Genomic DNA, 12,799 nt, shown 5'->3' with positions numbered 1-12,799 from the left:
GTATTGGGTGATAAAACCTACCTTCTAGGTTTATTGTAAGAATTAAATGATGTAATATATTTATATTTGGCCCTAGACAGTTCCTGTCACTTGGTAGGAACTCAGTAAATGTTAATTCCTTTCAACTGTTTTAAACTTCGTCTCTTTTCTCAACCTCTTGCAAAATGTGTTCACAGATTACATTGCTATTATATAGTGTGTATTTTATTCATAAGATATAAATAAGCCTGGGTTGAAAGTAAGCCCACCATATGAAAAATAGGCATTTGAAATTTATTAGCACTGTGTGTGTGTTCAGTTCCAGATAAAACCGTAACCATCAATTGTGCAGTGAATGTGTTTAACATTTGTGATGTTTTAATTTGTTTTTGTTTTCTTTTTTTCTCTTACTCAGCTCTTGCCCCTGTTCTTTGCCTCTCGTTTTGTTGGTGAAGATATCACAGTGATGTCTGCATTCAACCTGCTGCATTTGGTGACAAAGAGCCAGCCAGTAGCCCTGCGAGCCTGTGGGCTTCCCTCAGGTTGCTGCTTCTTGTACTATACTTAGTAAGGGCACTGGTCCGGGTGGGGGAGTGTTTCTGCTGCAGGAAATGATACACCATAATGCTTTGCTGAATTTCGTTTTCTTTTACTTGGGCCCTAATTTGAAGACGGAAATTGGTTATAAATCACCACTCTACTTTGAGTAACATTCATTTCCACAGTCCTAACAACCCCTGGAAACATTGTCCAGTTTCCTTGCTCAGTATATAATTGTCACTAATATTTCATGATATCTTCTTTTTCTTTAACGCACACTACAATCTGAAAATCGTAATGTTCATAAGAGGCTGGCAGCCTTGATGAGAAACTGCTCCAAATCACACAAAATAGGACATTCATCTCGTTAAAGGATAATGAAAATGCTTTTCATTCCACATGTGGTCATTCCTTTAGAAAGAAAAAATTAAAACGAGCAACTTTAGTGTAATAAAGTTAATTATTATACTTATAAAGAAAACATGTTCTATTTAACAATGACCAAATAAAGAGAACTAATATAGCATGTGTTCACTGCTTCTTAAATTAGAGCCACCACCCTTTTTAAAAATGTGAGTTTAAGCATTTAAACAACTGAGACATAAAAGTCCAAAGTTTTATTATGTGCTTATTTCATGTTTACTATTTTAATTTTATTATGAAAATCACTATGGCCAGATATAGTCTGTGAACATTATTGTCAATATTATTTATATTTTCTTTTAGTATACATATCTCTATTACTATACTGTATAAAGAATTTAATTCCAACTCATTAAATATTCATTGAATATTAACTATGAGTGCCAGACATTGTGTGAAGCAGTGAGGATACAATGATTAACAAGATCAAGCCAATTTCTTTAACAAGCACAAGATGGAGTTGGAACTGTGTAAAGACCATTGAACCATACGGTGATAAAACTAGACTAAAAGTATTTATGCCTGGGATGTTAGGGGAATCCAGAGGATGCTTCTAGCTCTTTGCTTAGGGAAAGAGATTTTGGAAGGGAGAGAAGGTCTCTGAAGTTCAAGGAGGGCTTCATGGAGGATATAGTGCTTGAGTTGAATTTCAGACTATGAGCAAGAGTTAGCCAGATGTCCAAGGAGAGGGAAGGACATTTCTAATATATGAAGTAGTGTGGGAAAAACATGAAGACCTGAAAGAGCAAGGTGTGTTCAGAGAAATGCAGGTTATTTAATATGGCTAGCTTGGGTAGGTGAGGGCAAGTAGAAGAGGTAAGGAAGGTAGCCAAATCATGAAGTGCCTTATATGATGTTTTTAAAAATTTAAATCTTGGGGAAGGGATGAAGGGGGAGTAAAATGACTTGATTTGCATTTTATAAGGATTATTGATTTAGTATGATGGAAGGTTCAGTGCTGGTTCCAGATATTTCTATGAGAAGGTGGAGATGGCAACTTAATTAGAAGCCTTAATTAGAAGGATAAGGCTTTTGTCTTGAAGCTGTACTTGAATAGTAAACACGCTATTTAAAAAAAAAAAAAGGTTTTATGTCTATTTGTGGTGACTTGAGAGGCCAATGAAGCTTAATGCATGGGGTCCACAACCACTCTTCCTGACACCTTCGCGTCCCCTACCCCGCCATGCCCCTGCATGCCACCATTGGGTATGTTGGAGGAGCTTGAGGCTGGAGGGACTCATGAAGTACTGAGAGCCTTAACAATGATCATTACAGTAGGTTTGGAAAGAAGGCGATAGATAAGAGAGAAATTCAAGTTGTAGGACTGACAAGATTTATTTGTTGAATTGTATGTAAGCTTGAGGGAGAGCATCAACCAATGTAGTTCCTGTGCCATGGGGAACTTTTCCAGAACTATATACTACATATAATAATTGTAGTATGAAAGTTATTTAACTGATACATAACCATGTTTTCCACTGGAAAAAAGAAACCCCCAAGATATGAGAGCACTAGCATAGTTCTTGTAACATGAGTTTGTCATACACCAAGGAGGCTAAGTATTTACAGAAACTTATTAATTAACATGGTATCCCTCGATATATGACAATTGTGGGATTAAAGTGTTTCATAATGAAATTGTTTAATCAAAATATGTGTCTTTAAATTTTGATATCAAATGATTCAAAGATAAAGTCAACAAAGCTGATAATGTTTAAGAAGTAACCATTATAGTACAATGCTTAAGCACACAAATTCTGGAATTTGACTGGATCTGAATTCTGGCTTTGCCACTTAACTGGCTGTGTGCCTTGGCTTCCTTGTTCGTAAAATGGGGATAATAATAGTACTTACCTGAAAGGGTTGCTGTGAGAATGAAATAGGTTAGGATGTGGAAAGCGCTTAGAACAGTGGCTGGCATGTAGTAAGCACTATATATAAATGTTCACTAGTTCACTATAGACATCTGTATCAATATACATACATATATATTTTGTATTTTTCTAGTACAATAGACTTTTAAAAACATTTAAATATGTCCCATCTTTCATTTAACTATTTTTACTTTAATCGGAACCACAAATGCACTTTATGTTTGAGAAATAACCATCTCAATCTGTTGTTTTGATCTCTTTATTTTACTTATACATCCTGCTGAACCAGATTGAAGTCCTATAAACATACAACACATTTCTTTTATTCTTACTATCCAGTACTGATGGAAGCTTAGAGAGACTCGGTCTTTCTTACTTAGGGCTTGTAAGCCCATTTTATTTTGATAAATGATTTGACTAGAATAGTATTCCATAATTTCTTAGCCATTCAAGCACCCCGTATTTTTTTTAAGTGTTATGAGACGCAGTCTTCCAGTGTCCACATATTTTATAACTTCAATGTTAGCAAAATCTTTGTTACCATCCATTTCTCTGACAGAATTTTACTCTTAGAAATATAAATATGTTGAGGAAATTGCTAAGTTTAACAATAATGTGAAACAAACTATTTAAATTTTGAAAAATAAAAATGAAATGGAAATGGAAATTCTGGTCTTTATCACTTTATACAAGTAGAAAGGGAAGAGGTCAAAATTGGAGATATAGGAAATTAAGGTAAAAGTTTGACGTCTTGCTTTAATTTACTGTTCCCTGGTCAAAACCCATTGCAACAAAAATCTCTGTAAATCAAAAGATTTCTGCTCCCTAGCCAGTACCCTACTAATTTTAGTTATTATTCAATATGAAATAATTCCAGAACTGAAAAATAATTGGAACAGGCTCTTAAAGTTGATTATAACTGGATTGACCTATGAAGGCCATATTCCAGAAGGCTGACCTATCATTTTTCAGCTTCGACTTCCTTTTGTTCTTATTTTTAAATAAGGCATAATTTCAATTTAGAGCTTATTAAGTGCATCTGAGTTATGGTTTGCTCATGTTTGTAATTAAATTTTTTTTTCTCTCAGAACTCTTCTTAATTTCCTATAACAGTTTCTTTTATGTATTAAAAAGAGCACTGGAATAGGAGTCAGAAAACTAACCACAGCTTTGTCATTAACTTGTGAGACCTTGAACGTATCAGTAAACCTCTCCACATCTCAGTTTCTTTATTTTTCAAATGAGGAATTTAAATTAGATAATCTATTCAGTTCTGAAATTCTGTGATTTTATGAACTGTCATTGTTTTTACTTTGGCTTTGGGTTAGTCAAATCTTAAAACTCAGTACTAATTAATGGCTGGGAATTTATAGAAAAATCTGCTTGGTTGTGGTGGGAGGACAGAAATATTTTCCATGTTTGAACATTAGAATTCCTTGCATCTAAATCAAGACTGAAGCATTATCTTAGGAGGGATTAGGAAGCACAATTTTATACATAGTTTCAATGCTTGATAGAAATGAAGTCTAATTGTAGGTTAGACTAGATATCATGGTAGCTTTCAGCCAAGTGAGAGTATTTGTCTAAATAGTACTAATTACAGTGATAAATTGTGCTTTTCTCTAACATCATACACATAATATGTGGTTGTTACTCTTGACTTTAGTGGCACTTTTAACAGTCTCCATGAATTGAAGAGCCACACGGCAGTTTATGCAGCTTGTAAAGATATTATGTCATAATATTCCAATGCAGAAATTACAAGTCTTAAAGACAGAAATTTTGCAAATGGTGTTTGCAAGTCATAGACCATCATCTGTGTAAGTAGAGCTCTCTAAGAATCAGGGGCTTGTGGCTCCGGAGCTTAGCACAGTGCCTGGCACTTAATAAATATTTGTTAAATGAATGAATAAACATTTGGAAAGTTTACATGTAGGTGAAGTGATAGCTATAACAGACAGTACAAATTTATTTGAGGCTCTTTTGGGTCTCAAATAAATCTAATGAGGAGGTTAAATTAAAGTTCATAGTTTGGTTGCCTTTTGAATATATTGTAAAAAAACTTTCTCTTTTCTCACTTTATTGCATTAATACAATATGGTAGATTTCTCAGGTATAAATCACATTGTAGCTAAACAAATAACAACAACAGCAAAAAAAAAAAAAAAAAATGGTAACACAGATTCAAAGTATATTATCCAAACTTGCTTTTACTTTTTATCTCAAACAATTTGAGTTTTGGTGATAAACTGTTTGAGGAAGGGAATAAGTACATATTTACACTTACCATGAGAACTAAGAACTCTGGTTCTTTTGATTGCTTTTCTCTGGAGCAAATTAATATTGTTTGCTGTGCTTTAAGTTCTGCATTTGTAAAGAGGAAATACTACAGATAAGCACCAGAGCAATATCCATAAATAAGGAGTACTACTATTCAAGTTTGAGCTGGCAATATTTCGTTAGTAGCATCTGATATTGTATTTACCTTAAAAAAAAATTGAAGTCATTGGTGTGTTGTTCACTTACTGAATAGATTGGCTTTCTATATTAGTTTTAATTTTTAACCATTTTGCGTCATGAAAACACGAACCATTTCCGTGGTTTTTTGTGGGTTTTTTTGATAAAAGTTATGGCTTTTCTCCTCCAGAAGATACATATGTGCACCTGTACAATTTTTCATATAATTTCAAGATTTTTTATTAGATATTCTGATACTCATAAGAGAGGTCTCCTTGACCACAGATTCAGAGCCTGCCTTCTAAACACAAAACAATATAAAAACTCTAGCCAGAATGTATAATTTCTGATTTCTGTATTGATATCACCAATGAAATTCTCTCCCATGAGTTCAGTTTACTGCCTTCTGTTCTCCAACTTCACCATTCTTACATGTTCATCTTACCTAACTTATTTATTTATATTGAAAATGCTTTGGGGGAGGTTTTTTTTTTTTAAGAAACAAATGGTTTTTTAAAACAATAGACATTCAAATTTCAACTCCCCTAATTCACAAAATAATTTGCAATTAATTGATTGAATGGTATCTACTTTTCCCAGTAGATGGCACTAGATTTACATTCTTTCACAGCATGAAAGGGTATTGATATCATTAGCACATAGGTGCATTGTGAAAACTTAAACAAAAGTATGTAAAGAATATTCAGTTAAGAACACATGGATTTACAAACCACAAATTTTTCTGCTTATATGATGTTCAAACAATATTTGTAGAGTGCAAAACCTTTTTCCATTTTCAACAGGATTCCAACTCCCTTGTGCTTGGACATCTCATCGAAATTGTCTATCATGTGTAGACTTTCTATAAACTAAAACACGTTTTCATAAATTAACTTATCTTGTATCCAAATAGCTGATTTAACAGTAATTTATAGTTTTATATGCAGCTAAATTTTCTTCAGCAGACCACCCAAGAATTAAAGAAAATTTCACATTTTGTTTTGCTATGTTTTGAATTTTTATAGAATCTTGAAAATGTTATGAGTTTAACATGTTGACTGTTAAGCATGAATCCTTTTCTGCATGAATAAAAATATTTTTGGAAGCTAAGAAAAATTATATTTAAAATGTTGATTAATGAGTACTCTAATGCAGCTATATTCTTTTCTAAAACAAAATGTTTTAGTAGCTCCGTGATATAATAAAGTATTAGTTAATACTGAAAAGTTGCTGTACAGCATATGATTATTAGATGAGTTTTAAAAATTGTGCACAAGGCTAAATTGCCATAGAATGATAAATACATCTGTATGAATAAGGTGTTGGGCATATGGTTTGTTAAATGTGGATTTTGTTAATTTTTTCTTAAATATAGAATAAATTCTTCACATACATTAATAATTATAAAATACATAGCAAAATCTAGTAGCAACAGAGATAAAATGGGCATGAACAAAAAATAAATTTTAATTTTGTTTGAGAAATTCTCTAATTAACGACTAAAGAATATAAAATATTATCAGTTCTGAAAACAAATGATAATTCTACAGAGTTAGTTTATCTAGACAATATGCACTTTTGGGGAATCATATAGGTAGCATTCTTAGAAGTTTATTTATCTAAACATGTTCACAGTAATTTACCTGACAGATCATAGAAGGATTTATTAAAACGAGCCATCTTTTGCTCTTAACAAACACGTGTTTAATGAAGGAGTGGGGCGTGAATGACAGTTCACAAAGAGTCACTAATATTGAGGCTAAATACTTGATGAAAATTCATTGTCAGTCTTTTCTAGTTTATAGCTTCATCCCAAACATTTTATTTCGAGACTGAATTTCTCATGGCCGCTTTTGCTAGACACATTTTAATTTAAAATGCTTTGAATAGATTTTACCAAGATGCAGTGGCAAATTATCTCTATTTTTGTGTCTTTGCATTTGAAATCAACCATTTGAAAATTTAAAACCCCCATTTTATTTATTTTAATTACCTTGTTTTTCTCTCTCTTTGTTACATTTAGTATATTTGCACTTGTATTAGTCACTTAAAAATGCATGTTATAAAAATATACCATGGGGACTTCCCTGGGGGTCCAGTGGTTAAGACTCCATGCTTCCACTGTAGGGTGTGCAGGTTCAATCCCTGGTCGGGAAACTAAGATCCCGCATGCTGTGTGCACAGCCAAAATACGTGTGTGTGTGTATATATATGTGTATATATATATACACACACACCATGTGAAGACAAAGATATCAGTTATTTAGGTGATTTTTAAGAGCTACACATTTATAGAATTTAAATTTACTCAGTTACTACTATGGTAAGCATTTCCTTCAACACTAGATATATTTATTGTATTCAACCACGTAATTGCGAGTGAAGAATAGACTGCTAATCTAACTCGCTAGATTACTTAAATTTTAAGCAAGCAAAGATAATCTAAAATTCTATAGCTATAGTTTTTAAGATTTTGTTTTGTTACAGAAATGCATGTTCGCTCACAGAATTGTACAGCTCTTCGTAGCATATTCCATTTTGATTAATAGTTTAATATTTCTTGTGCAAATTTTAAATAACATCACAGCAAGTTTCAGAGCTTGCTGTCCTGTTATTGGTATTGATGAAGAAAGAGATTGGAAGCATAATCTGCATTTACTAGTTTGATTTTACCACCAACTTGCTTTCTGGCCCCAGAATCTGTTTTGTACCTTTTATTCCTATTCCTCATCTGTAAACTTAGAATGAAATACACTCTTGTCAAATCGTTCACAGTTAGATATTACCCTCAAGTGTTAACATTATCTGACATTTCCCAGAAATTTATTCTGTGCAACTTTAATCCCTGGATGTAAGGGAGAATAAACTGGAAAAATATAAAAAGTCAGGGGTGGAACATCAAATAAGTCTGGGAATGTTGATAGGTTTGATCATCAAAATCTATTTCTATTACAGGAAAACCCTTGGTTCCTGCAAAGTGAGCTACAGAAAGGTAGAGATTTTTTTGTCTGTTTAGTTGACTACTCCGTCTTAGCAACTAGAATTGTGTCTATCACATAATAGGTGTTCAATAAGTATTTGTTGAATGAATGAATGGTGATGAACAAGTAGCAACATCTTATGTATCAGAATAATGCCACGTAGTAAGTAATGTTATCTCTGTTCTTAAGGAATGCACATTCTGAGAAAGATGGCCACTCTGGGTCCAAATTTTGTTATCTATAGAATGAAGGGAGTTACATACTTCGTGTTTTTATGATTCTATTTACACATTTCCTCCTTTGCTTTACTATTGAAGGAAGGAGTAGAAGAAGTAAGAAGCATCGTGCTTCTTTCTGCCCAGAATGGCTGACTAGCTTCTTGGATTAGGATTTGAAGTAATGACAGTTCTCCTGGAGGATATTGAAGGAATGCGTAGATGTAATTATAATTAGCAGGAGGCAGTAGGAGGGGAGGATGGTGGCGTAGGGGTGGGAACAGGCTGTGGGCACATGGGTTAGTGAAAGATGGGCATGTTAATGTACAACAGAGCATTGGTTCAAGAGGGAAATATATTGAATGAGAGAATTAAATGAGGAAAGCTGCAGACGCGGAGCTTGCTCTCATTAACCAGGTGTGTGACCAGGTCCCATAACTTCTTTGAGCCTTGGTTTCCTCATGAGGGCTTTGGACTGGAAGATCATCAGTTCCCAAATTATGAACAATCATTCTACTAATACCCTGTAAAACTGATCCCGTCATCAAATGGAGAAACTTTGCATACTACCACGTTTTATAAATTCTAGGATGAGCTGGTTTTACATTTCATCATCTTGGTAGTGAGGATGCAGCTGAAAAGTTATTTTTTTAATAAATTTATTTATTTTTGGCTGTGTTGGGTCTTCGTTTCTGTGCGAGGGCTTTCTCTAGTTGCGGCAAGCGGGGGCCACTCTTCATCACGGTGCGCAGGCCTCTCACTATCGCGGCCTCTCTTGTTGCGGAGCACAGGCTCCAGACGCGCAGGCTCAGTAGTTGTGGCTCACGGGCCCAGTTGCTCCGCGGCATGTGGGATCTTCCCGGACCAGGGCTCGAACCCGTGTCCCCTGCATTGGCAGGCAGATTCTCAACCACTGCGCCACCAGGGAAGCCCTAAAAATTATTTTGATAAGAAAGTATTGTGTCATGGTTTGATTGACAACTCTTTTTTACTTTTCTGGTGGAGCAGAAAATAATGGTGCGTCAAAATACCACATGTTCAATAATGCACATCAGCATAAGAAAGTCTGTAATAAGTCTTCACTAGGAAACCCATGTAACCTAAATTTTCCTGATCTGGTTTGACTATAGAAACTTCTCCTCACCCCTCAAGAGGAACTACTTGTGAACATTTTTTTCAGAGCCACCGTTTCACAGGATATGTTTTGGGGAATGCTGGATTAGGTAACCTCATAGTCTTAAATCCAGAGAATTAATGGAATATTAGTCATAATAAAATATTTGAAAGTGGAACTCTAGAGAGGTAATAAAGGATTCAGAGCAGTAATAAAGAAAAAAATTTAATCCATCATTTATTTTTTAAAATTACGCTGGTTTATTAAGCAAATATTACTGTTGCAGTTTTTAAACTAAATTCTAAGAAACATAGCCAGAGCCATCATTTAGAAAACATCTTTTAGGAAGAAAATTTAAATAGTAATAATAAAAATGGAGAGTTGAATAAATATTTAAATACAACATACACTTATTTAGGGCTTACTCTTCTTAAGGCACAGTGCGAGGTGCTGGGGATGCAAAAGATGACCGAGATTTTCCCCCAGTCCCTCAAGGATATATTGAATAATTCAGAAGTCTTACGCCTTTTCTTTAGTTATCTGGCTGATAAAGAAAACTGTAAATTTTTTGAATTTTTTTTTTTCTCCAGAATCTCTTAGATTTTCTGGAATGTATAGCTAGACTCAGATTTAGCTGTCCACTGAGTGGCAATTGCAGACATATTTTCTGCCCATTGAGCTTAGTTAATTTAGATTTTAAATTGGATTTGGGTGATAATGTAATTTTAGAAATTTACAAAGCTGAGCTCTTAGACAACATAAGTTTTATTTTCTTTCTAACAAAGCATACTTGATGTTACATGGAAATAAAATTCTGCATGGTAATCTAAGAGAGGGCTCCTTTCCTTCCTTTGTGTGGGTGGTTACCTCTCATCTCCTCAGTCTGTGCTCCCAAGGCGGTGAGGGAGGATGGGAGAGAGAACTATTTTTTGCAAGTCTTTTTGATTGCATGTGAAATGTAGAATGGAAATGAGCCTGTCTGTTTTTTAATTTTTTTTTCAGTACAGGCTATGATGTTCTAGTGAAGACCCATACTGGAAAAAAAATTAAAAACAGGGAACTCTAACTTCGTCAGACGTTTCACATGCAATCAGATAGACTTGAAGTTAAGTAACTTTCTCTTCCACTGTTGTCACTTGATGATGGCAGTGCCTTTAAAACTTCTCTTTTTACTCATATGCTTTGCAAGTAAGAAAATGCTTTTTGGATCAAGACATGTTTTGAATATTTCCCTAAACTCTAGTCTTTATGGGCCACATTAATACAAAAGTCATTGCTCTTGTATTTGATTTACATTTTGAAGTACTGAGGAGTACTCTTTAGTTTTATTTGCTACCCTTAGAGAATGCTGATAAAATGACTATCACACATGCATTCAACAATTAAAAATTTGTAACCCACAAGTAAAAGAAATGTAAAATGTGGTTTCTATCTTACAGAGTTCATTCAGGTGAGTGTATCATTGGATGAATGTAGTGATAAAGCTCTCTGTTGTCACCTCTCAAGAAAATCATGCAGCCTTACAGATTACTTAATATCAAAGGCTAGAATTTAAAATCATATTAATAGACTTTAGATGCTGTGGGAAATACATTTACTCCCATTGACGTACAGTGAGAAAACATTGGCATATTTCCCCTTTAATTTAAAAACTGCCTTATTTCTCAGCTGCCCAATTTTCCCTCTTCCAAATCAGAATCTACATTTTATCTTGGCTATTTTGCTTTGTTAAATTAGCTAATCCCACTTACATGAAAGACTCTTTGATTACCACCTTGACATTGTACATATTTGATCACACTACATCTATCAGCTTGTCTGGATGGAGTTCTCTTCCCTATTTGAATCTTCTCTGGCCCTGTGACCCTGTAGATGCTGTTTCTGCAAATAATGTGAGTTTTCCATATCCCAATTATAATTGGACCTAGTCAATGTAGGTGGGCAAAGTTTAAGAGTGTTAATGTCTTCTTTGTTAACTCTCTTTACACAAAACTTTGCATATATTTTTACTATAAGACTGCACATTGTATTGATTGTTTTTCTTATCTTTCCTGCTACAGTATGTGCTCCCCTAAGGCAGAAACCTTGACCTATTCATTTTTAACTTTCCAGTACACATCACAGTTCTTAATTCACTGTAGATGTTTAATAAATAGTTGTAGAAGGTATGAATTAATATTAGGCTCAACAGTTTATGTCTTCAAAGAATTTATAATCTGGGAAAATAAAGCAGAAACAACTGACGACATTTGAGAATAATTGCAATATATTATATTAGCTCATGTAAATAGTACCCTGCAGGGTAAATACACTAGTACTAAGGATATTCAGATGGAAGATCAGAGTAGGGGTGAATTTATCAGGATATGTAGACTTGGAAGGAAAACTTCCTTGAAAATATTTTCTTAGTTTATCTATTCAAACCTTCAGTATGGAAACCAGAAGGCCAATTTTATCATTCAACTATGCACCACTAAAACATATGGTCTTGTTTAATTCAAGAAGTTTAAAATGGTGTGTTGCCTTGGCATGCTTATACATCCATTAATGTTAATTAGAACTCTGTGCATGCATCAATAGAATATAACTGAAACTGCTCTGTAGAACTGTCTTGTATGAAGTAATAGAAAAACAGCAAGAAGGCATTAAATGTGATTATTACTATGAGAAATAAAGATATGATTTTTCTCACATATAGAAAAGAAAACAAATCCTTACCTTAAAAAGAAACAGTTGTCTGCTTTCTGATTCCTAAGACCTAGAGATTTCGTTTTTTGTTTTCCTTTGTGTTATATTTAGGACTTAGAGGACAGATGAAATTAAACTGAACCTAAATGTAAAAATCAAGAATGTTTTTAAAAAATGGAAACTAAGTTGAGGTACTAATTTTATACTTTCTTTAGTTATGGATGTTCCCTGCTACCACCTGAAGCGGAGAGTTATTGAACTGTCTCCGAAGGGTAAAAACATTGTTTGGCCAAAGGATTTTGCTCTCTAGGCCTATCAAAAATTCATCACCAAAGAATGTCTGTTGAGTATCTTACACATGACTCCAGGTTGGGAATGATGATCTATAGTCTGAAAGGGATGACATTAAATACATAGAGCAAATTAGCAGAGACCGCATGTCTAATTCCGTGTTCAAGGTTCAGCCAGACAAATACTCTCTGAGAGCTATTTTGAGTATAGCACTTGGCTTAAAGGATTTCACTTGGA

The 12,799-nt window shown here is 34.1% G+C and overlaps 1 protein-coding gene across 2 annotated transcripts in view; it reads left to right on the top strand.

The window, feature by feature from the left end:
* Positions 1–12,799, top strand: part of MSRB3 (methionine sulfoxide reductase B3) — a 174,563-nt gene that overhangs the window by 30,490 nt on the left and 131,274 nt on the right. Inside the window, exon 2 of one of the 2 annotated variants that reach the window (XM_061204382.1) lies at positions 395–521. The exons of the other annotated variant lie outside the window; for it this stretch is intronic. Within the exon in view, the coding sequence (XP_061060365.1) occupies positions 446–521 (76 nt within the window). The 5' untranslated portion in view covers positions 395–445. The remainder of the gene's footprint in view (positions 1–394; positions 522–12,799) is intronic. 2 annotated transcript variants of the gene reach the window in all.

The sequence above is a fragment of the Eubalaena glacialis genome, chromosome 11 (genome assembly GCF_028564815.1).
Source record: "Eubalaena glacialis isolate mEubGla1 chromosome 11, mEubGla1.1.hap2.+ XY, whole genome shotgun sequence".
Classification (NCBI taxonomy): domain Eukaryota; kingdom Metazoa; phylum Chordata; class Mammalia; order Artiodactyla; family Balaenidae; genus Eubalaena; species Eubalaena glacialis.
Note: the sequence above shows the minus strand (reverse complement) of the source record. Positions and strands in the feature narration are given on the sequence as shown.